This window comes from Falco punctatus (genome assembly GCF_963210335.1).
Source record: "Falco punctatus genome assembly, chromosome: 5".
NCBI lineage: Eukaryota > Metazoa > Chordata > Aves > Falconiformes > Falconidae > Falco > Falco punctatus.
In genome coordinates, this window is record NC_137584.1 from 8,168,609 (window position 1) to 8,193,455 (window position 24,847).

The following is a 24,847-nucleotide window of genomic DNA, read 5'->3' on the forward strand; positions in this document are numbered from 1 at the left end:
GATGTACCTTTCCGAGCTCCCAGCTATCTTCAGACACTTCATGTGCTGCTCCCACTGAAGCCTATTACAGTTCCATATACAGAACCAGACCTTGGGAAGTTCAGCCTTTTTGAGAAGGGTAACATAAGGTGGCCAGCTGGGGAAAAAAGGGAGGAACGGAGCAGCTGCGCACCTGCCTCGCTCAAATGCCTGCTTATAAGTGCTGTTGTGTACTCAAAAGAGCTCAGCTCCTGTAGAGGATAAATATTTGTTACAGCTAATAGACATCTTTGCATAAAATTAGCACATTTGGAAGCATGTGAAAGAAAATAAATGAAAGAGCAGCAGCACAGTGTTTATGTTACTTTGATACAAATACTTCAAAGCAAACTAGCCACAGCCCTTAAGTCTTACTGGGCCAGAGCATACCTCAGAGGTTTCTGCAAAGTCTCTTGCACAGATTTTTTTATCAATTTATTTATTAAAAGAAAGCTCCTGATCTGCTTTGCTGCTGACTTCCTCCACAGGGAGTTCCTATGAGCACAGGTGCTGTGATGGCTGAGGGATGGGGCAAATCCTGACTGTCCCCAGGGAAAATGGCACAGCTGGGCTGGAATTTTGACAAGAAGCCTTGGGCAGGGGCTGACAATGTTCAAAGGGGCATGGATTCCAGCAGAAAACCTGCTTCTGGTACAATCTAAAGCATCTGGGATGCTCTCGTTCTCTTTCACCACGGTCTTTTCACAACCTCTCTCTTGGTCACTAAATAGGATTTTTTAAAAAAATACATTTTTGTACAGAGTTCTGTCCTGTATTAGGTTTTTAGTATTTTCTTGAAGAATTGTTATGGCAGAAAAGAAGGTATCTTTTAGGTGTTGTTGCTGTTGTTGCTTTTGAAAGAGGCAATCTCTCTGGCAGAGTAAATTCTCTTGTAAACAATTCTGTATCACCACAGCTAGACTTCTTGTACACAAAGCAATGCATTTAAAGCCAAACCAGGTACCTCTGCATTAAATTGGAGTCTTTATTCAGCTGTCTGAAGAAGAATTCTTAGGCCTGTCTCAATTTATCTAATTTAAAAATCTCTTTCTTGGCAGGCCCATATTACAATGTTGAGTACTTTGTGTCTAGAAGGTGCTATTTTCTCGATGCTAAGTATTGAAGGAGAAGGCTCAGGCATTTGCGGGGGTTTGTAACACTATTCCAAAAGCATCGGTGCTGCTAAAGCGGTGTTATTGGGGAGCTAATAAAGAAAGTGCAGCGCATCAGTCTGCACAGGACCACCATTATTTACTGTGCAGTAGCATTTGGAAGCTCCTGACAGAGACCAGGAACCCAATGTGCCACGCAAGTGGAAAGACAGAACAAAGTCACTCCCTACTCCAAAAAGTTCACAATAAAAGCTGACAGCATGCTTCTAAAAGCATTGTTTCTAACGTAAGTAGAATGTCTACCTATTCCTACTTTACAATACTTTATTTTTGAGTCACAAAGTTATCATCTGACCTCCACAAGCTCCTCATTTTTGTAGTAGTCACAAGTTCCATTTTGTAGTATCCACTAGGAATAACAAAACTGCAACTGAAATCAGGGTAAGTACGGTGCCTTTTTCCTCTTTTCCAGAGACACATGTGTTACTGCTTTGTGCTACCAGGAAACTGGCAACTGATGGGTTAAAGAATGCTCCTGTTAGTGCCTAGTGAAAATGGCACCACAGAGCACTGTCCCTGTCACCTCTAGAGCTCTGCCTCCCTGAGCAAATCTGAATTATCTCTGCCAAGAATGATTTATCCCCAGAGTCCAAGGAAATACCTCTGAAGATCCCACTCCCCTCGCCGGAGCGCCCCAGGTCACACTGTGGGGCAGGCGTTCTGGGGTAAGGCTGGGGCTGCAGTCTTCCCCTCTGGCAGGCTGGGTTATGCCACTTTGTACAAAACAGCCACGAAACGGTCACTGGCAGCGTGGAGACACCCTCCGATATCCAAAATAGTTCATCTGCCAGCCCGCAGGCAGTGCCACGGCCCCAGAAGCAGAAAGGCCGGCAGCCCCCTCCGCTCCCACGGCTCCCGAGGGCTGCCAGGCGCTGGCCTAACGCAGAGGCCTCTCTCCGTTACAGAGGCCTCTCTCCTTTACGGCCCAGCAAACAGGCAATGCAGGACAAAAGCAACACAGGGTCTTAAATCACCTTTCACGGAGGTGCCCTTGCTCCCCAGCTGCATGTGAAGGAGACTCTTTCTTTCAGGATGTGACACCTGAACAACGCACTAGCCACACCGACACTGTCACAAAGCACCAACACCCGCTCTCGCACTGCCAAATTGTGTTGTCTCTTGGTAATGATCCTGTCGGTGTTTTGACAAGAAAATTCAGGCATATCCCCGTCCCTTGCTCTTTTTCTCTGAAGGCATACCATCAGAGACAGAGCTACACAGAATTTAAGATGGGGAAAAAAAAAAAGTGTCAAAACTTTGGCAGCATCCTCATGCCGAAGAAGCAATAAAAACAAAGTGAAGGCAAGGGAGTATTTTGTGCTAAACTACTCACCCAGGATAAGCTTCTGTCTGACTGTTTTACAAATTATGACTTCTAAAGCTACTCACAGGACTTAATAGATGCTAAAAATTGCCATGCTAACCTGTGCTATCATTCCTGTTATCAAAAGTGTTTATTGCAAAACTTACTGCAATAATTAGTTCTAAAACATCAGACTATTTCTTTTATGTAAAAAAGTAACCAAAATATAAATAGCTTTTAATTAGCATTATTTGCAAAAGTACATGAGACAAACCTGAAATATTAGTTTCCAGCACGAACTGCATGTCCAGCCCCACCTGTATACAGGGAGCATGTTTTTTCATACATATATAAAATCTGTAAGATTTGTAAATTTTTAAAACTTATTACATAAAAGTGTGTGTACATATATGCATGTAGATATACAAATTGAAAATGCATCAAATTAATTTTATTTATTTGTGTCATTATGAGGTGAAGAGATGGGCCACAAAAGGGTATGGGGATGTTTCCCCTCGTCTTTTAAAGGTAGTGAGAGCAATTCACAAGATGACTAAGTCGCATGTGCATCTCCCGTTTACCTCATATTCCTCATGCACTTGATCTGCAAAGCTCAGATCACCACATGGTAAATTTTGGCCAGTGCAGAAAACACATTAATACCAACGCTGACGTGAAGACACTGCGTGTCCAGGAAGGTAAGGGGATGAAATTCAAACCCTTTTAGCTGGACACTGGGACATTGCCCAGTTGGGATAATGCAGGCTATGGCAGTACTCTCTGCCCGATAAACAGAAATTACAGCCAGGAATAAACCCTCTGTGTGCAATACAACTGTACCTGCAATGAAATGAGGGGGAGACGTAGCTGATTGGCAGTTTCAGGTTAGACAGTTCTTGTCTTCTGCACCCTGAGATAAGGATTTGGCAAGTTGGAAGAGGAGAGGGAGAGGAAGAGGAGAGAGGACCTCACAGGCTATTAGGGCACTCACATCAGAGAGCTCTGTGTATAGTCCAGCCTCTCCCAAAAATCAATACTGTAGCAAACTCACAGAACAAACCCAATACACAAGTGCAAACCTCATTTTGCTGAAACACTGCCCTGAAAGCTGACTATATCGTCACAGTGGGGTTTCTGCTGGAGTGTTGCTCCTGTTACTAGGAGCAGTGGACACGTCTGCAGTGGTGTGCGCTTAAGCAGGATGCTTACGGAGGGAGTTTATTCACTGTGATGCATTTAAAAAACTTATTTAATTGGTAGGATCTTTACTCCTTATTTTTTCACTGTTTCTAAACAGTTTTCCTACAGGTTTCATCATGCTACCAAATGTATGCACAGGCTATGTTCTACTTCCTGATAAAAAAGACAATTTTAAGACTATTATATTCCTTTGAAAAGATGAACATTTAGCATTGAAGAGGAGAAGAATGTACCTAACACTTTTCTTCTCAAGCAGACAGAAAGCTTTCTGCACAGGAGACAAAACCTTCTCCAAGCAGCAGGGTTTCCGAAGGAACGTACTTGTCCAGGAATTAGGGAATATCACAAAGCTAATCAACCTTCTGCTTTAAGTACAAGGTGCTTTACTTTGCGTATGATTTCTCTCAGAAACAGAAGGCAAGGCAGCTTCTCAGCCAGTGTACTCTTCCCTTGGGAGGGAAGGAGAGAACAAGTGCCTCATGCATTACTGGAAGGCACAAAAATTACGGGAAGAAAATGTATAGCACATTCTGGCCTTGGTATTTTCTGGTGAGCTAGATCAAATGTTGATGTGTGAATTAGCTGTGGCTTCAACAATGCAAACCCGTGAATAAACCTAAATAACCTGAAGCTTCCGAAAGAAAGCATGCCCTCCTCTACTTCAGCATCACTAGCATTGCCACATCATTCTTTGGTGAGTGCAAAAAGAACTGTCATTACAGGAGATTTTTGGCTGTACCACCGTTCTTTCTTAAACCGCTTGTTCTGTCAAAGATCTCTTTTCTATTTCTCCCCTTTGCGTGGCAGAATAATGGAAAGTAAGATTGGGAGGGTCCTCAGTAACGTTTCTATACTATCCACTGGTCTTGTACTGAACATTGCCTCTGCAAATTTCTGTATTTTCAATGTAAAATGTATAATAATGAAGAATTCTGTGAGGCCAATATATTTCTGTGATCGAAATTTCTTGAATTCTCATCAATGAGATCAGGAACTATTGTTTTGAGAGACAAGATTTTTGCCTATTAATTTCACTACATTAATTAATCAGTTGTTTGCTTCAATTTTCCTTCTAAACCACAAAGAAGACACAGTTTTCTGTGAACAACTTACACAACTCATACAAAAAACCTAGTATTGCTGTGGTAGAGGGGGTGCTACACACCTATACCCAAAACCTTTTGGATATCCTATATCCTATATCCACTGCTAAATGATAAGGACAGTTTGTATAGCTCTCTGCAGTGATTAGCACTCAGTTTTGAGTCTTCTCCTGCCAGCTGAAATGATCCTAGATGGTAAAGGCACCAGTACCATCTGCTTTAAGCTGGTGTACCACAGCATCATCTGTGTTTGAAATAGGTCACATCAATTAACGTTACTCAGTGTCATTTATCAAATCCTATCTGCTATCTCTGTGATTTTGACCAGAAAAATTGCTAGGATGACAGAATCTAGAGAGCTTTATTAGGAACAACAGTAACCCCTACTGGATTGTGACTGTCTCCCTGGAAACCTAGGAGATAAAATACTTTGTACTGCTGCGTGGAAAAGGCGTAGCCTGCATAACTACGATGAGGAACAAGTCATTTCTCTGCTTGCAATAAATTTCTTTGTCATCATTTCCTGGAATAAACTGGAAATCCTGCTGAATTTACACTCAAGCTTACTGAAAGACATCTGTTCCTTGCAAATTCAAATTCAGAGCTTGTTTTTATTTATTTACAGGTAAGTTATGAAACCAAGCATATGCCAGCTAGTTTGTTTCTGTGTTCAAAATCACAAGTACAAGAACGTATTTCTTTATGCGCCCCAAAATAAGGGTCTTCACCTATGAATAATAATCTAAACAATCTGCTGAATGCATATCCTAAACTGAAGTGAGTCTCTTCAAGCATATTGGGGTGAATGCAGGGCTGCAGGGAGGAGGAATCGGAGCAGAGGTACCATAAGCCATTGTAATGGAAATCTCCCGGTCTCGTTAAACAGCATATATATATATCAGTATCACAAATTCAGCATTGCAGTTCTTTCTGCGTATGTAGCATTTCTGACAAATGAAGAATATTTTCACAGAGCTATTTTCAGTGACATTTTACCGTCCTGTCAGAAAAGTTCGAGCAGTTTCTGCAAGTTTTTTTCTAGACTATCGTCTCCAAGTAAGAGCTCCCATTTCATTACTGGAAATTGGAATCAAGAGAGTTCTTCTGGGCTACCACAGAAACTTTCTGGTATGCTGAAAAACTAAACAGAAAGGGACAACCTGAATGAAAGTCTAACAACAGGTATAACCTTAATAACTAATCTGCTTACTGATAAACATTCAAGATTTGTTTCTATGCATGACTTGGTTAACAGGATTTCTGCCTTTGCTTGCTAGCCTGAAGTAATCAAGCTTGGTCACAATACAAAGGTGATGGAAAAGAGGCATCTGGATCGGGGATGATTAAATAAGTGAGCTGGAGAGCAGGAAGGATATTTTTCATAGACAGTGTTACAGTGTTACAGAGATCTCAATGAAACTGAGAAATGACAGAGAGAGCAAAGGCTGGGGAATTTCAAAAGCTCTTACAAGCATTTATATTGTCTCTCAAGTATACAACAAAAAAATGCCTTTTCACACTGAAAATTGTTTTTCCCACATTTAGTTCAATTCACCTTGAAAGTGTAATTTTCCAAAAGGTGTTCCACAGCTTTTGAAAATGAAGCCCCTTTAAGCTACTTTGAAAGCAGAACCCCAAATTGTGGCCACTTCGGAAAATCTTGGCCACTCAGCGCCAGTTTGGGTTAAGTTGCTGCTAATGGCGACACTAGGTGTGCAGCAACACGAAGCAAGTCTTAAGCGCTTCTCAGAGACATATCTACTCCATTTAGGCACTTAGGTCCCCTTTCCAGTGCGTGGGCAAAAATAGGCCCCTAAGCTAGGCAACAGAATGTACTGGAAAGGCTGGTGTGCCTTGGACTCTACTCCTCTTCAGTCTCCTGGTTTTACATTATATATATATATATATACACACACATACTTGTGTAAAATGTGTGTATATATATACGTATAAAATAAAAATTCATGTTTTCGGATGTTTAAGAGCTCTTGGTTCCCTCCAAGTTAACAAAAGCCCCACCCCTGAAAACAGTGAAACATAAAAGCACTGGGAAAAAGCCATTGACTTAAAATAATTGAAATCTATAACTATCTGCAGGATTTGATAACTGTTCATAAGCTGTTAAGGATAATGAATGAAGACACCTACCTGAAGAAGAAAACTGTCAATGTATTAACTACTTCTTTTTCCTTCTTCTAAACAAATTACTCAAATCCCCCACAGTGGTGTCAGTTCATGACTACTTACAGTGTTCTTGCAATAAATGGTATTTATTTTGATATTTCACTGCCATTACTCGATGCTTTTACATTGCCAGCATGAAGTATACACTAGATTCTATTGAAACATCTATTTGACATTTTATAATATCTATTTGACAAGTGAGTCCTTTATTGCAAAAATGTCCACGATTTCATGTAAAGCTACCCTGCACTATGCCACAGATAAATTTCTACTAGAACAAATGGCATACCTGAAGTAGACTGTGGACAGATACTAAGAACTGTCCTAAGATAAAATCTAGGACAGATCAATCTGTTATGTGTAAAGGCAAACATCCTTCCGTGTTAGAAGTCCTAAGAATGTGAAAAAAACAGTAATAGCAAACAACTTAGACACAAGACTAAGTTATCAGCTATGCTCCTGGGACAGCCCCCAAAAATCACTCCTACCTACTAAAATTTCAGACGTCTGCACTAGCTATCTATGAGAAGATGAAACCACATCCTTCTCTTTGAATTTCCACGTGGTCACAATCTAAGTATTTGCATTTAAAAAAACCGTAACAATCAGAATACTTTTTACTCCAGATTCTGCCCTTCATTCTCTGTTTCAGCAGTTTTCCTTAGTATTTCCATCAGTAATAGCATTGGCTTTATATTTGAGTATGTAAATATGTATCTGAAGACTTTAAAACATGCAGTTTGATCTAGTAATTAAAAACCTGAAAATCCATTACTGTTAAATTTAGAATCAGCACCTAACTTGAAAATCAATACCACATACATTAAAAACCAAAAAGCTATCAAATTATGTCCAAAATAACAGGAACCAATCTCTTATATTCACTGAACAAATTTCTTTCTAACAAAATTAATCAGGCTATCTAGATGGAAGTTGTTTTTTCACTAGTCTATCATGCAAATTCACAGCACAATCACCAATTTTGAGCTAAAAAGAATGCAACTACAACTTTGGCAAAGACATCAATATTTGCAAGGATTTACAGCAATAAAACCAGCAGGGCAAACATACAACACTTATAAGCAATCTGGTAAATATTTTATTGTGTTTTTCTTCAAGAATAATTTCTAATTAAGAAACAAAACTTCAATCTGAAAAAGTTACAGCAGTTTCTTGCACATCCAAGATTTCTAGACTAGTGAAACATTCTAGAACACAAGATTTCTAACATCTTCATCACTGTATGTACTCAAACAACATTGCTAATTTATTCAGATTCTGTCATGCATAATTACTAGAAGACACAAATCTGTTATTCTCTTAGTCTATCATCAGAAAGGAAAAGCTATCTAGCGAATACTTTGAAATATATAAACAACTGCAAGTATTAAATTGTTAACTGTAACATGAATACAGTCTAAAGTACCATTTTAATTTTCATAATAGTTCCCTTTTTCTATTTAGGGTAACATTCAAGGCCTGATTTCAGGCTTTGCCTACGCGACAGATGACTTCTGGCATAGCAAGGTTTTCCAAGGATGTGGCAACATGTAAATTGTAACACACTTGAGAAAGCAAAAGCCCTTTTTAAGGACATACTTATACTGCAAATCTGTATTCTTACTTCTAAAAGCTTGGTGGCAGGGTTCCCCCCCCCCCCCCCCCCCCCCCGCCTAAGGAGCGCTGTTAGTTTACTGTACTGGTACAAAGCACCACAATTTTTGCTACTGCTGTATCAACTCAGGAAGCTAACAGCACACTTCAGTATCAGCAAAGACCCTCAGCTCCTACATGGTTTATGTCTCTTTTCTAAGCATGTGTGAAATAGCTAATAAATGTTATATTCCCCAAACGGACTGCTTTCTCTCTTTCTTGGTGGGCTTGCCTTGTTTGATTTCAAGCCAAGGTCTTTGCAATTAGTAAGCAACGCATTTGTTAAAAAAAAAAAGGAGCATTAAGTTACGGGCCTGATCTAGTCGTCATTAAATCAGCAGGTGATGAATTAAATTCAGTCTTCTATTATATCCCACAAAACCTGCATTACAAATATTATAGGATGTAATGCCACTTGTTAGCAAAATGTTTCTATTTATAGCAACAAGAAGAAATTAGAGCTGTATCTGTAAAAAATGACCAGAACATAACAGACAGAATCAATCAGCAATTGTTCCTATCCGTAGTGTTTTGATTTCCAGTGCTGACCTGTAACAAAGATATCCCGTTTTCCTTTATAAGCTTCTCCCTTCCACCTTCTCTCATGGAATATAAATGTCATCTGGAAGCTTGAAACTAAAATGTTTTTCTTACCAATTGCTATTTTCCTTCATCATATGGTGAGAACGAATGGTTCTTCTTGAACATTCAGTTGCTAAAAAGAAAGAAAAAGTGCATATCAAATTTTCATTCTGTCCACTTTGACAATGGCTCTTTCATGTTAAGGCTTAAAGGCAAATGAAGACACTAAACCACAAAATACATAGGTGCAGTGAGATTGATTTCTCTACCTGTACAGATTCAGGATACTCCTTTTAATGGATTTCTTGAGAAAATGAGGCAAAAAAAGACATTATGCAGATGCATAAAGAGCGGAGTATACCACAGGGAAAATGCTGGTAGAATAATGAGAGTTGGGATCCTAGCACAGTCATATTTTGAATATTTTGCCATGCCTGCCTTCAGTGACATCTCAGTCAACAGCCGAATACGGGACTGAACAGACTGCTCCACTACTTGGCATGTCACTGGGGATTGTCACCAGTGCTTAGAAGGCAAATTAGCCTAAATGAAAAGATCTAAAGCAGTTGTGCAAAACTTCAAATCACTTTTTGGATGTCAAAATTATTGGTAATAGTATGGCTTGCTGAAAAACAAAACAAAACAAAAAGTTGGATGATCTAATATAAAGCTATGTTGAATAAAGAAAGATTTGGGGAATTATCCGTTTCTTATCTGGCAACACTGCTTCTCCAAAGTACTTTAGGAAAATACATTAAAATGCTGTCAATCTCTTGTGTTATTCTTTTAAGAAAATTTTAAGCTTATTAGAACCAGAAGTAGTTTTAAGAAAGCAGTTGAACCTTCGACAAAGTTTCCTTTCTGCTTCTGAGCTCCGCAGCCTTCCCTGAAGATTTGCCCACTACTTCAGTCTGAATGTTTCCTATGAAACAGCAGTGGGAGCCTACGTATACAAAACACATTTTAGGGGCATTGAGTACTGCATGTGTTTTATTGAAGAATGAATGAATAAAACAGCCTTGCTAATTAAACTGCTCTGGAAATAGTAATCAATTTGAATTTCAGGTGTCAAAGCAGAGCTAAGATTATAAAATGTGCTTCAGAAGAACCATAAACTAATGCTATTTTAAATGTACAGTTTTTAACCAAGTTCTGAAGCATTTTGGGAGCTACTTTTAAAATGTCTTCTGAGTACCACTGTTAACTATTTTGTAAAAAGAAAGCAGAACAAGTTTCAAGAACTGTTTATGGAAGGGGATTTAAGATCAAATAATGCATTGTACAAAACACCAAAGCATCCACTGTTGGTCAAACACTGTAGGAGAATGTTACCGAACACAATACTGACACATGCTAACTGTTACATCCTAAAAAATACACATGTAAGCAAATGGCAAAAATTATTTTAAAGTAGCCATCACCAGGTCTCTAACAAAATTCTATTACATTGACTTTCTATGATACAAGAATAATACTAATAATACTAATAATCTTTAGAATAATAGGTGTAGTACAACAGCCAGACTTGCTCACTATACAAATACTCAGTCCATTGGCGAGAGACTGCTATTAAAGTCGTTGCCTATCCTTACACAGCTCTACAAATGCATGACCGTTACATTAGCACATCACAGATAATTGCTTTTACTGTAGTTACTTTAAAGTATCTGTTAACAAAATCCAAGAAATTGCCCAAGAAATGGGTTGGTTTGTACATATTTTATCTATTATGTTACAGGAGCATCTTAAGCAAGGATGACGCTCTAATCCTCCTGGCACTGTACAAATTAAGTGTTAATTGATAATCTCTGAAATGACCAATACAACAAAGCACACTGCATAGCTACTGAAAATTCTAGCTTCTTACATGAACAATTTTTTGTATACTAAGTATGAATAGTTTGCATAGTTGCACAGTAATAATTAATCACGCTGGGGTTTTTACACTATTCTTAAAATATGGGCAGCTAATATTCAGACCAGCAGTTTGCTTTTAAGAATCCATAAACTTAATTCATATACTATTAACCGATATTGCTCATACATTTAAATTACAGCAGGAGAAATAGGCTATCACTTAACTTACATTAATTGTAAAACACACTGATTTATTAAAACGTCAGTTGTACTTCATTTTTTTTTTACTTTTGAAGGCAAATGTACAAAACTACATTAAAAAAAAAGCACTGCTATTAAATAAAGCCGATTTAAAGCAATAGAACATAAGTCTGAACCAATTTGTGCTGCTTGTTTTTTCTGAAGTTGCAAGGAAAGAAAAATGCATTTGAATAATACCGATGCCCAAAATAGAATATATTTCTTTTGATACTTCAAGGACTATTTTATATTTATGAGCTCTTACCAAAGGCGTGTACCTATGAGAAAACTGTCATTTTTGAAAGCAAAAGGAATTAGCCAGTAATTCATAAAATTTTAGAGATGCTCAAGAGCTTCAAGTAACAGTGACCATAGAAAAAGCTCCACAGATACACTGATAGATAACAATTCACATCACACTTTTACAGTTGGTGTATTCTTTTTCATTAAGAATCTATAAATGGATTAGAAAACGTGCATTAATTATTGGTGGCCATTGGAAGGTTCTTGCTAACCTTTTCATATGTCATCAGAGTTGCATATTAAATGATACATTTTAAGTTTGCCTTTGCATGCTTTATCTATTTACAAGAAAATCCATTCCCAAGCAAGTAATAAGCATGAGTAGCATACAATACTGAAATGGACCTGTTAAAATCTTTAAGATAAAGTTCAACTTACTCGATGTAGATCATTACAGAACTTCCCAAGTACCGAGAGCTTAAACTGAAACAGTAAGCACTTAAGTACTGCACTGACTTACAAGCGTGAAGCTTGCCGACTACACGGCTGAGCTGCATTTAATTTAGTTCAGGACATAAAAGTATGTTGGGGTTTTTTTATAGTAAACAATTCAATTCAGGTAAAATTTTCTTTAGCTTACAAACTCCATGATTTTTTTTTCATTTGGTAGAGAAGACCTTATGAAAATCTTGTCAGTTTGTACCTTCCCAGCAAAGGTGGACCGTAGCATCTAGCAGTAGACTGGGGGGGGTTGTGCCAAGTGAAACTGCTCTCGTTGTTGATCGGTATAACTGTCCTAGCGTATTTCACAAAAATTGTCACAAACATTTATGCCCCTAAGCTAAAATTTTATACACGTCTGTATAAAATTTTATTCAGGTTACTACTGCAGGGCTATTACTTCAGAGACAATAAAGCTATTCACATTCTTAGATGTCCATACATTTCTTATCGAACAGCAAACTTAACACAACAGTTCTTGCAAGACTGTTTATTGAATTTAACAGTTCAGCTGGAGTTCAGATGCAGTTTGTATAAAAACCCTCTCTTTTCACATAAACTGCAATCAAAAAGTAACTTTACAAAATAGTAAGAGACTTACTGAGATTGTAAGTTTCCTAACATGTAAAACTACAAATCATTTGTGCATGCTCACTATTCGATTTCCTTCTTTGTAACACGAGGAGCTGTTAAATGGAGTTTCTTTGTTTTTTAAAATTGCAAGGTAGTCTATGAAATGGAATCATTGTCATCACAATTTGGATATACAAGATCAAAACTGGCACAGAGGAACATTTTTTCCCAAAAAGTTGAGGCAGCTTTTGTTGAATGGTGTCTGCATTGGTAAATTTTTTTTTATAAACTCTGGTGACTTTGGAGCATCAGAGAGAATCCTTTTTTCCTTTTGAGATCTTGAAAAAAATTTCCCACAAGTACAGACAGGTAAGGAGGAAAAGAAGTAGCAGCTTGTTTCCTACATACAGCCCAACGCCATGCGCAGCTGCCCAGTGTCTCGAAATAAAAATGAACTTGACATCACAAGGAGGCATATCCCCCTCAAGTTACAAGCACGTCTGGGATTTCTCCAGGGAGAGGGAAGCAAGCACAAGGGTAAAGCGTAAGTCTACTTTTCATGCATAGCTACTGTGCGCTGCCCTGCATTCACGACGCTTCATCAGACATCAGAGTTGGAGCTGAGGTTTGTTAACCTGGGGTCTGCATTGATCTCGTATCTGTAGTGGTAGCCCTCCATGTGATCCCTACAGGCGTCTCTGATGTTGTGCATCCACTTTTTGATCCCTTTTCGGTTCAAGTACAAAACCAGGAGGAAAATGGCCCCAATGAGAGCCAGGACTATCCCCAGGAAGACATATGAAGTCTGTAGCTGGGAAGGCAGGTCTACGGGCACAGAGCAGTTCAGGTCCGAGCTGTTTATCTTCAGCAGGGCCTTGCCCAGCATCTTGTCGGGGACGGCGCAGGTCAGGGATTCCTTGCCCTCCACCTGGTCGCTCTCCTTGAGCCAGGCCACCAGGTCCTCGATGGCGCAGTCGCAGACCCAGGCGTTGCGGCCCAGGCCAATGTGCCGGAGGGCGGGCAGGCTGCGGAACTGGGCCAGGGTGCCGTTCCTCAGCACACCCAGGGAGTTGTTGCTGAGGTTGAGGCTCTGCAGCTGGCCCAGCCCCTGGAAGGAGACGTTTCGCAGGCCCACCAGGGAGTTGTTGCTGAGGTCCAGCTGCCGCAGGGCAGGCAGGGCCGTGAACATGCCGGCGGGCAGCAGCAGCAGCCCGTTGTCAGCCAGCTCCAGCCGGCTGAGGTTGCGCAGCGCCCCGGACTGCAGCATGGCGGCCAGGCTGAAGAGGACGCCCTGGTCGCGCAGGGCCCCGCGGAGGGCCAGCTCCTCCAGCGGGCTGCCACCCTCCCCGAAGGCCTGCGGGCTGAGGGACACCAGGGGGTTGCCGCTGAGGTCCAGCTGCCGCAGGGCCGGCAGGGCCGCCAGGGCGCCCGCCTCCACCGCCCGCAGGTGGTTGCCGCTGAGGTTGAGGGCGCTGAGGTCGGGCAGGCGCTGGGCGGGGAAGGCGCCGGCCGGCAGCCGGGCCAGGCGGTTGCCGGTGATGAAGAGGTTGCGGACGTAGGACGGCAGGTCGGGCGGCACCGCCGTCAGGTTCCTGTTCACGCACTTCACCGTCTTGGCCGCCTCCAAGCACTGGCAGGGGTCCGGGCAGCCCTCGGGCTGCTGCGCCCGGCCGCAGCCCAGCAGGACGTGCAGCAGCAGCCCCAGGCAGAGCGCGCCGCGCCCCGGCATCGCGCCCGGCCCGGCCCCGCACGCAACTTTCCCCTCCGGGCGCCTTCGGCTCCAGGCGGCGCGGCGAGGAGCGGCGGCGGGTGGCTCCCGCCGGGGCGCTGCCCGCTCCGGGCAGCCCCTTCTCCCGGGGCAGGCGCTTCCCCTGCGCGGCCGGCTCTGCTCCGCTTCCCGCAGCGAGACCTGCGGCAGGGGAGGAAAGCGAGAGGGCAGCGCGGGCGGCTCCGCTCCCCGCACCCACCCGCCGGCCCCCGAGCCCCCGCCGAGCCCCCCGCCCCCCACACGTGGCTGGCCCGGGCAGCCCCAGCCCCGAGGCGGAGCGGGGGAACACGCCGAGGAACAAGTTTTCCCCCACTCACACCACCGCCTCCCCAGCCGGCCGGCGGCTCCGCTGGCGGAGCACGCAGGGGAGGGGAGGAGAGGGAAGGGTCCGACCCGCCGCCCCCCCACCGCGTCCCGCAGCTCCCCGCCTGCCGCCCCCGCCCCGGCGCGCTCCGCTCCACGCTACGAGCGGTGCAAACTCCCGCCCGCCAAACCCACGGCGGCGCGGAGCGGAGCGCAGCCCAACCCCGTCCCCAGACCCGGTCCCCGGCTCCCTCACCTCCCGCCCCGCGTCCGGAGCAAACTCCGGCGGAGCGAGCCGACGACGACGACTGCCCCCAGCCCCGCCGCCAACTCCGCGCCCACCCTCGCCGCGCCTGGCCCTGCCTCCGCTGGCAGAAGAAACCAACCGCCGCCCCGGCCGGGGGGAGCCGCCACCCGCGTCGGCCCCGAGGGGCGGCCCCGCCGCCGCCCGCGTCCCGCCCGGCTCCCGCCCGTCGCCCCCGTGCCCCTGCTGCGCCGCCGCTGCCGGCCGGCCGCGCTCGGGAGCCCGCCGGGAGGGTCCGCTCGCCCCGCCGCTCCCCTCGCCCCCCGGCCCGGGTGGTGCTGCCAGAGGCTCACCTTGCCGCCGAGCGGAGCCGCTCCATGTGGAGCTGCCCTCAGCGCGGCGGAGGGGGAGGGTGGGGCGGCGCTGGTCGCTCGGCCCGGAGCGGCTCCCGGCCGCCCCGCGAGGGGAGAGCCGGCCGGCGGCGGCGAGCGCTGCCGGAGCCCCCTGCCCCGCTGCCCGCCGTGCAGCGCCGTACCTGTGCTCGCCCCGACGCGGCGGCGGGGGCCGGCGGCGTCGTGCCGGAGCCTGGCTGCTGCGTGTCGTTTTCCGCCGTTTCCCCGATCGGCGCGTTCGCGCCGGCGGGACTGGGGAACCCCGAGGGGGCTCCAGCGCGGGGACCGCTGGCGGCGAGGGGCTACCCCCGCCCGAAGCGCTCCCTCAGCCCGGGGGCGGGGAGGGGGCGGTGGGGCGGCGGGTCCGGGGTGGAGGTGGAGGCGAGGCCGGCTGCTACCTCCGGCCGCCTGCCCAGGGACAGCGTGTCGGGGAGGGGGCAGCCGCGCCAGCAACAAAACACACCGCACCGGCTCCGAAACTGACGCTAAAACAGCCAAACCCGCCGGGCTCTTCAGAGGTCGTGAAACAATAATCATAAAAACAAAAAAAAAGTCTCAAATTGACAGCTCGAGCTTGAGATTTAAACTTTACTATGGTGAGGAAAACCGCTAAGTATCTATCTGTATGTAAAATACTCACTGGTGACAGCCGCTGTGGCTGTCCCAGAACTGCCCTGGCATGGCTGAAGAAGCCAGGTGATACAAATGCAGTTCTGTAGGTGCTAACTCGCTCGGGTTACTCCACGGAGGGAGGGTATTTGAGGAAGGGGTGAATGGTGGGAGCTATCACGGGGTCTGCATTGGGCCACTGGTCCCTGTGAAGTGATCGAGATGGTTAAATAACATCTAACACAGAAGCTACCGGTGTAGTCACACTGCCGGTTTCAGCAATGAGGATCTGAGCGGTCCAGGTCTGGGTCTGTGACTGCACTTGCCTTGCCCTTCTGATAACTACTTACACAAGATTTCCTTCTTCCCCGCAGGCCAGAATTACAATCCTTCTGCTTTCCTGATCAACTTAGGTTCCTTTTTCTGGTAAAGTCAGCAGAAATCCTAGAGCCGTTAAAAGCCATAGGGGAAATGAACAGATGAGTCCAGTACGAAGCACTGAGAAAATTAGCTCCGGAATCGGGAACAGTGAGCTAAAGCAATGATTTCCATAGGATTGCTCTTCCCTCTCTGGCTCAACAGTGGTATTACGGTGGAGAAAAGTCTGGGTTTAGGTGGCAGGCAGGGGCTGCCCAGCCGGATAAAACCAGCATGCTCTTTAGATGAAGATTATGGAGAAAAGGAAATAGGGAATGGCTGAGGTAACAGCGATACAAGTGAGATCTTGGACTCAGAAGCAGTTCCAGAAGTTTGGGAAACAACTGCCTTGATGCTGAGTTAGAAGAACAGTGGCGTTACACTGCAGAAGCTTTTAGTTTGCTGAAAGGTGTTTGTGTTAGATCCACATGCCTGTCTTAGTATAATGCTTAGAAAATAGGTAAAGATAACCTGCATTTTGTTAGAGAAAAACATATTCTCCTATCTATTAAAATTCTTCGAAAAAGTAAAAAAAAAACCACCAAAACCAACACAAAAAAAACCCAACCAAATTGGTCTGCTGGATAATAGTGAAAATCAGTGATCAGCAAGAGGTAGTTTCTGAAAGGAGTCAGCTTTTAAAAATGGATAACTGAAAATATTAACAAAAAATCAGAGGTAAATCATAGAAAAGACACTTATTGAGCATAGCCATAAAAATTTTTTATAAAACGTTCAGACACAATGTCATTCCTAATGGAATAATACAATTGAGAGCAATTGCACTGATCCGTTCATTGTGCTGACCAAGGTGGTTCTAGTAGCTCTGGGTTCTCCGTGACTGTGTAGGTGTGACTGAGCCCCTCGTCCTGCACAGCAGGTTAGCTCTTTGGGCAGGGGACACTGTTCTGTTCTGTGTTTGTGGAGTGTGCCCTGACAGGTGCTTGAATGTGCTGCAGTAATGCAAATAATAAATAAATATTTCCCTATTGTTTCCTATTATTCCGGTAGTAAATTGCACCTGCTAAGCTTGCTTAAGCTTGCAAGAGGAAGAAAAATACTTGTTAATCTGCTCTCTTCTTGTTTAAATAAAACAACTTTCCTCAGAGGCGTACTCCAAAAAGGAAATGGCACTTTCTGGAATACACTTACACTGAGTGGATTTCCTGGACATGTTTGTAATCTGTACTAGGAAAATGATGAAAAAATACCTGAAGTATTTTCAGGTCCATTTTGGCTTTTACAATTGATTAATTTGTGAATTGGTGTTGCACAGCCCATAGAATCTCATCTCACAGTTTTTTGCATAAAGTTTACGCAAAACTTCAGAGTTAACGTATAGTATTTGATAATATATTGGTTTGGCTAGGACTCAAACTGGAAGAGAATTTACCGTAAGGAAACTCTTCCTGTGGCTGACATCCCTATGGGTTGACTGAGAAGTTCATGTTAAGGGTGGGAGTGCTGAGGCAATGGTGCAGTCTCTCAGTGGTTCTGCTGCTCTGGGCTGAGGCTGGGTGACATGCTGGTCATCTGGAATCATGAAGGAAACCTCTGACCATTCTCCTCCAGAAGACGAAATCTTGCTTCATGTGACAGTGGTGATAAGCGCTTGCTTTTTCAAATCAGTGCCCCAGTATTTCAGCTCCCAAAAGTGAAAATGTGACACCAGCCTGAAGGAATGCGGACAGTCATGGGGACAACCTATGATAATTATACTGCTTGACATTTCTGGAGTCACTATACTCCTTTTAAGGCTCTCACATTAGAAAGGAATAAAGTGGCATTTTGTAGATGCTCATGTCATTCCACTGTCCTTAGGAAAACCCGGAAGATTGTTTTAGACATCAAAATTTAAGGCTGTTAATTAAGTTAATTGAGATGGGTCCCATCCTAAATAAACTTCACAAAGCCACTTGGCCACATACTAAACAATGCTGGATGCCTTTTATGAGGCTCTGAGTGGCCTGACTCCAGCTGATGTCCAAGGAGTTGTAAATGTGGAGTAGGACTCCAGCTATCATATTTTTTTCATTTTTTTTTCTTTACTGGCAGTGAAATGTTTCTATGTTGTCTCAATATTGCATGAAAATACTCAGCACTTCATAGGAAGTGTCCTTGGAAGGGTGTTTATGTTGTGCTAAAGATTATACAAGTGAGCAATAGCACAGAAACCAGAATTCTTTTCTTTTACCAAAAATATCTTCCCACAAAAGTGGAAGAACAAGCTGCAAGTTCCATCTGCTTCCTCACATGGAGAGATCCAGCAGGTCCTCCAAAGGACACCTTCTGTTTCCCTCGGGACTCAGCTTCATTTGAACAAACGCTATCAGAATTCTTAAAATGGTGCCATAAAAATACTTCGGCAACTAAACGCTGCCTTGATTTTTTGTTTGAATGTTTTACTCATCATTCACATGTTCGCACCCATAAACATTCACTTTCCAGCTTTCTTTTTAGGTGCGCTTAAACTTCTGTAATAGTCTTTGAAAAAAACCTGAAGCAATATAAACGACAATCTTAAATTAATTTATTTTTTTGTAACCTAGCCTTTTGTTCCAGACACAAAAACATCCTGTCCAAATGATCTGCTGGTCTGTTCTGGTTTTCATGGTCTATACGATGAATGCAGCATAAATCCTATGATTATCTATGCATCTGCGTGGAAATCATGCAGTCATTAATGGCTACACAAGATAAGCCATGTTTGCATTTTCTTGTATGCTATCCATTTTTATACTGAAATATTAAAAGTCAGTCTAATACAAAGAATGCTGTTTTTTAATAGTGTGGAAACATTAAAGTTTCCTAGTACTAAGAGAAAAAGATTTTAGCTAAAAGTAAACTTTTCTGGGGATCTTTAAAAATATTTTAAGTGGATATCTGTAATAATGCACTCTTGTAAATTCTGGGGACTCCTGCATGCCTTTGGTGGAGATTGAAGGAACGATAGGAGACACAGTGCCCCCACCTGAATATGAGCAACACTGAGAACTGGTGAAACTGTGAAGGCAGACTTTTTACCCGCTCCCTGTGTTTCCCAGCAGTGGTTTATTGTTAAACTCAAATGAGTTTATTGTAAAAACTCAAATGAGAATGAAATGATGGTGACTTCCTCCAGCAAAGCTGGCTACCACAGCTAGGGTAAAGATTACACTAGGAAAAAAGACTTGGCAAGAGGACCAGGTGCTGCTGCTGTGTGTGCATCCCTCTGTCCGTACTCCAGCTCTGTGTGCTATGACTTGTAGAGCAACTGGAGCCAAGTTGAATAACCACTTACAAGTTCATTACAATAGAACAGAATTTAACATGCTTAAACAGGTCAGGCTAAACTTTCAATCCTGCTTTTATTCTCCCCTTGCTCAGGAACAATGCATATCCTTTACTTTCAAGCTACCTTTGATAGATTTCTATATGGACTTTAAAATGTGTTTGGTTTGTTTGTTTTTTTTTTCATTACTTTAAGAATGTAAAGCTTAGTTCTATGACCTAGGCTAAGTTCCGTGTAAATTCTACTTAAAGCACCTTCCTTCTACAACATAAGTCTTCTGATTTTAATTCTTTTTGAAGGACCAAAAGGACCTGCCTTCTAATTACTTCTTATTCCTCTGATTCTCACTGCAGGGTGGTTTATATGAGCAGGCTTCAGCTGGCAAGCCTGTATATTGTTCTCGTCCACTTGGGATGTCCTTTCAAGGACCAGCAATCTGGAAGTCTGATGGCAACACTGGAAAGTTGGCAGAGTGGATTATCTGTTGGATTAGCATTGTTCTGAGCCATGGTGACCTGCCTTGCTGCAGAGAGTCATTCTCAGTGGACAGTGAAATCCAGACACTGAAAAACTCTGGTTTTTGGTCCATCTTGCAATTTTGTCATAGTTACAGGGTGTGAGGAAGGCACCTGGTTGGATCGAGGTGCTGGGTTCCAGCTCACATTGGCTCATGGTTTCTAGAGGTCTTTTAAAAGACGACATAGGTTAGGGCAGCCACCTAGCTGCAGTGGGGGAAGGAAGGAAGAGATGAAACACATTGCTTTCCCTCCTGGCTCTGAAAAGCAGAAACTTAGATCTGCAGGGAATCTGGGCCAATGTGTTCCTCACACTTCAGATCTCAGTCCCACTCGTTCCTCCCTCTGCAGGTTTCGCTCTGCTGAGGTTTCGCAGTGGCTCAGGGTGCCAAGGGTGTTTCCCGGTGTGCTCTGCTTCCCTGGAGGGTAAGAGTGGCTGGCTTCGGCATGCAGGGCTATGAGAGCTCCAACTGCAGAAGACTGCAAGTTGGGAGGATTTCTGTGTAAAGCCTTTTTATTGAAGACATGTTCATCTGTTGAAATGGAAAGTATTTGCAGGGAAGAGTTGATTTTGATGAATTCCCCATTCAAAAAAAAAAAAAAAAAAGCATAAAAAAGGCTCAGCAGATTTAAGAACATATGGGGTTTGATTCTCCACTGTCTTACACATTGCGCTGTTGTTTACAATCTGACAAAGCAGACATAAAATGCAACCTCGCTGCCTGGTTAGGATTTGCCTCCGCTTAGTTAAAAGTGTGATTGAATACACGAGATTAAAAAGCCTGGTGAATTGGTTCTCTCCTTCTCTTCATCCAAGATCATTGCTACCCACTTTTGACCACAGTGACACATGTAGGTTTATACAGTACTCCTCTACTGAACTCTTCCTCTTCTGCTTTGCCTTCCCAGCCTTCTCCTGCTTTATCTCAAGTCTTCTCATCTTTCTGGACTACTACATCCAAGGTGTTTTGAAAAGGAATGTGTGCTTAGAAATTGGAAGATGGTGGGAGGAACAAGGGAGACAGTAATTTTTTCTGTGGGAGTCACACATTCTGTCAGCAAAGGAGGAAGATGATACTTTCCTTCCCCCTTAGCACTGGTGACTACACCTGAAATACCACATTCCATTCTGGGATCTTATGAAGAGAAAAAAATGATGAGAAAGAAAGAGGAAACAAAGAAAGAGCAGTAAAAGTGATTTGGAGGCTAGATGTACAATGACTTATGTGGAAAGACAAAATCAAATTTAAAAAGTTTCTGCAAGGGCTTGCCCAAGCAAAAAGCTACAGAAGATACCTCTGTTTCAAAGCAGGCTGTAAAACTGCGTGAAGAGGGGAGCTAGTTATAGTAATTCAAGGTGGGTAGAGATGACGGGATAAAATGCAGAAAAGAAAAATGCATGCTTGGTATAAAAAATAAGCTCGCATACACTATAGAACTGTCTCCACTGTATTAGTGATAGTTTACCATACCTAGGTAAAGTACTTCAGTATCCATAGTAGGTTCCCTGTGCTGTAATCAGTTGAATAAACTAGTGAAGATATGATCCTAATGCATACTTATATTTCTGCCCTGTTTGAAAAGTCTCAAAGACCACAATGGCAAGTAGACGTATATAAATCTATATGATTGAAGGGCAAATCTTGTTCCCTCAGTTCATGGTTGTGAACTTTTTATGGGGTTTGTGCAATTTTTCACTATTGCTTCAGTTTAAAAACCTCTCACTCAGGTCCAATCTTTGTATCCCTTGGAAGCGCACTATCTATCTGTTAAGTCCACTCCACTATGGTGACAGATGGAAAGGCAAAGGGAGCTAATGGAGTGTTTTTAAGGAATGCACATCCTTAAGTTTTCCTTTCTCTGTTTCTGTGATGTTGTGGCCAAGAATCACAAAGTCCTCTGCAATTCTACGTAGAAGAGTCTGTTCAGGCATTCTTTCTAATAAAATTGAAGTCAGTATCAAAATACCCCAGCTTTCTCTGTCCAAGTTCACATGCTTAAAAATGTTAGCTTTAAGGATTTAATGCAATAATGAAGTATGATGTCATTACCAGCTAGCCATTGAAAGTTAATGTTGCTGGCTTACTGAAATATGGGTGTTACATGCATTTTACATTATAAAGTCTGTTATAATTATCAGGTTAAACAGTTTATGTCGTAAATGATTTGATGTCTATCCCATTAGGTTTATTATTCCTGCATATAAACTGGAAGAACTTCAGTGCCAGAAAAGGAAGCCGAAGTCTTCTTATGGCATTGGAAAAAAAGTCTGCCTAGTCCAGCATTTTGTCTCTTGTGATGGTCAACACAGGTTGCTGAAGAAAGACATTAAATTCCATATAAACATGAGCCCTCTAATATTTTTTCCCAACCTCCAGTTATTTGTGGCTGAGGGGCTTCCCAAGTCAGAGCTAGAAAAAACTTCAGCAGTTAGTTGAATTTTTTCACTTGGAAGATTTTCCCATCAAAAGATTCTCCCTTTGTTGAAATATGCTTCTCTTTTAACTTGAAATTTTAAAACAAAATTATGCATCCTGAATATTTTGAATGTTTTAAAAGCAAAGTAAACCTGTCAAAAGTTTACAACATCTTTTCATTTGCTAGCTCTGAAAGATTTCCCTTGTGTGAGGCCAAAAGAATGGAAAAAATGGAAGTGAAGCAGTGGACCTAATTAACCCAGTTACATTCCATGGCCAAACAGAGGGAGAAACATGAGAATAAATGTTTAAATTTGTAGGTTTTGAACATAAGGAGAAACAGATTTTTTAAAAACTATTTTTGATCTATCTTTCTCTACAATATAACTAACAGATGACAAGAAAAGTTATTTGAACATTCTTCTGGAGGATTTTTTTTTTTTTGCCATTTGTACTTATGAAATTCTTTGATCATCTGCATATACTTATTAACAAATATTTACTAAAAATATTTATTAAGGAATTCAAAACTTCCAACTTTTAAAATTAAACAGATGCCCTAATTCTAAACAAATTAATTTTAGATTTCATTGTATTTGCAATGCACTTCAGAACCATAGTGTATGCCTGATGTTGTTGAATAAACTCTTAAAAGCGCCCTTGCACAATATACATCCTGCAAAGTCCCGCAGAAAAAGTGGTTGGGTTGTTTCTTTGTTTTATTAGGGCCTCCTTGTGCCATATTCATGGAGTAAAAATGCCTTGAAGGGGGTAAAATGGCTTTCTGAAGCTCTTCCCCTTCTTCAAGTGCAGATGACCTTCAGGGTAATGCAGTATGGACGTGGAACACTTTGATGGGTCATACTAGTTTCAGGGTGAACCATGTATAACTGCAATTTATTTTGTGCGGATTGAGGCCAGCAGAAACTAACTGAGACTGCTCTGGCTCACATTTGGGACAGAACAGTCACAGCCTACAGCACAGATTAAGGCTCTTGGTCCCCATGTCCTTTTCCCTACTATTCATACCCCCAAAAAGGTAAAAGGAAGAAAACAAGGTAAAAGAAATAATTAAAAAAATCAGCTTCCAGTTGCTGATAACCTCAAGCCAATATGAACACAGAAACACAGGGGTTCCCCTAAATGGAAGAAATCTGATTCTACAAGTTACACAGTTTTGAAAGACAGAATTAAAATCTTTTGTTCTGTGATGCTGAAACAAACATACAAAAAGATGCATCACTTGAAACACAGCAGGGTGGGGAGAAGGTGGCAGTGTCACAACTGCCAGCCTGACCAAGCCTCCAAAGGAGGCGATGCAAGACAATGTAACAAAGGTGTTCTTGCTGAGGCTTTCCTACTTGAAGAGATTTATGACATGAAATTAGATCTAGGCTGGCAAAAGTTGTTTCTTTTACAACTAGGTTAAAATATTCTCAAGTTCAGGATGGTGATACCAAGTAAATAAACATGACATTTTAAAATTAATGTAGTGCCATGGAAAATGGCCAGAAAGCAGTTGTTAAGATGGTTAAATCATCTTTAGGTCATACTGGAGAAAAAAACCACAAACCACCGAAGTTTTCAGTGCTGGGCATGTTTTATTGCTTCTAATATAAATTTGCTGATGGTAGTTATTACCATAACTGGGGACTGATTACACTGGGCGTGGAGGTCTTGAGTGCTTTTAAGCTGGGCTAAATGATACTAAGCTGTGAGTGCTTTCTTGGATGGAAAAGAGTTTCAGTATTTAATAGTAATCTTAATGTGAAAAAGCCAGGTTTTAGTATTTTCAAAAATACAGGGGCACGGCTTGTTACATTTATATATTCCTATTCCAATGAATAGGAATTGTGTCATACCTTGGTATTTTTGATGCTGCAGGTAAAATGTTTTTAAAAAAAGTTTGCTATTCTGCAGTGACAGAAAAGTAGCTTGCTCACTTTTTGGCACTTCCAGTACTTCATTTATTCCTTCTAGTCATCTTGTTCTTTCCAGCATGCTTAGACAAACTGCAAACTCATGTACCTTTACAGAACTGCTGCAAGTGAGGAAACAGAACCAGTCGAGATGATAGAAAAATAAAGGCCAGGATGCATTAATTTGTTCACTGTGTTTTCAATTGAAATTCAAAAAGTATTAAAAAGGTGATAATCTACTGCTTTTACATAAAACACACTTTTATATATGCCATGACAGTTGAATCTCCAGTCAGCTGGCACTTTGTCCAGCATCTAGTATCAGTTTGAAAAATATCTTCACTTTGCCAATCTCATGTTGCC

General features: G+C 42.5%; 1 protein-coding gene across 1 annotated transcript; it reads right to left on the bottom strand.

The window, feature by feature from the left end:
* Window positions 1-1,923: 1,923 nt before the first annotated feature.
* Window positions 1,924-14,358, bottom strand: TPBG (trophoblast glycoprotein; the record flags this gene model as incomplete). Its single annotated transcript, XM_080388380.1, has 2 exons — window positions 1,924-9,348; window positions 12,658-14,358. One exon carries the CDS (start codon window positions 14,356-14,358, stop codon window positions 13,231-13,233), a length of 1,128 nt encoding a protein of 375 aa, XP_080244506.1. The 3' UTR covers window positions 1,924-9,348; window positions 12,658-13,230.
* Between the last annotated feature and the right edge of the window lie 10,489 nt (window positions 14,359-24,847).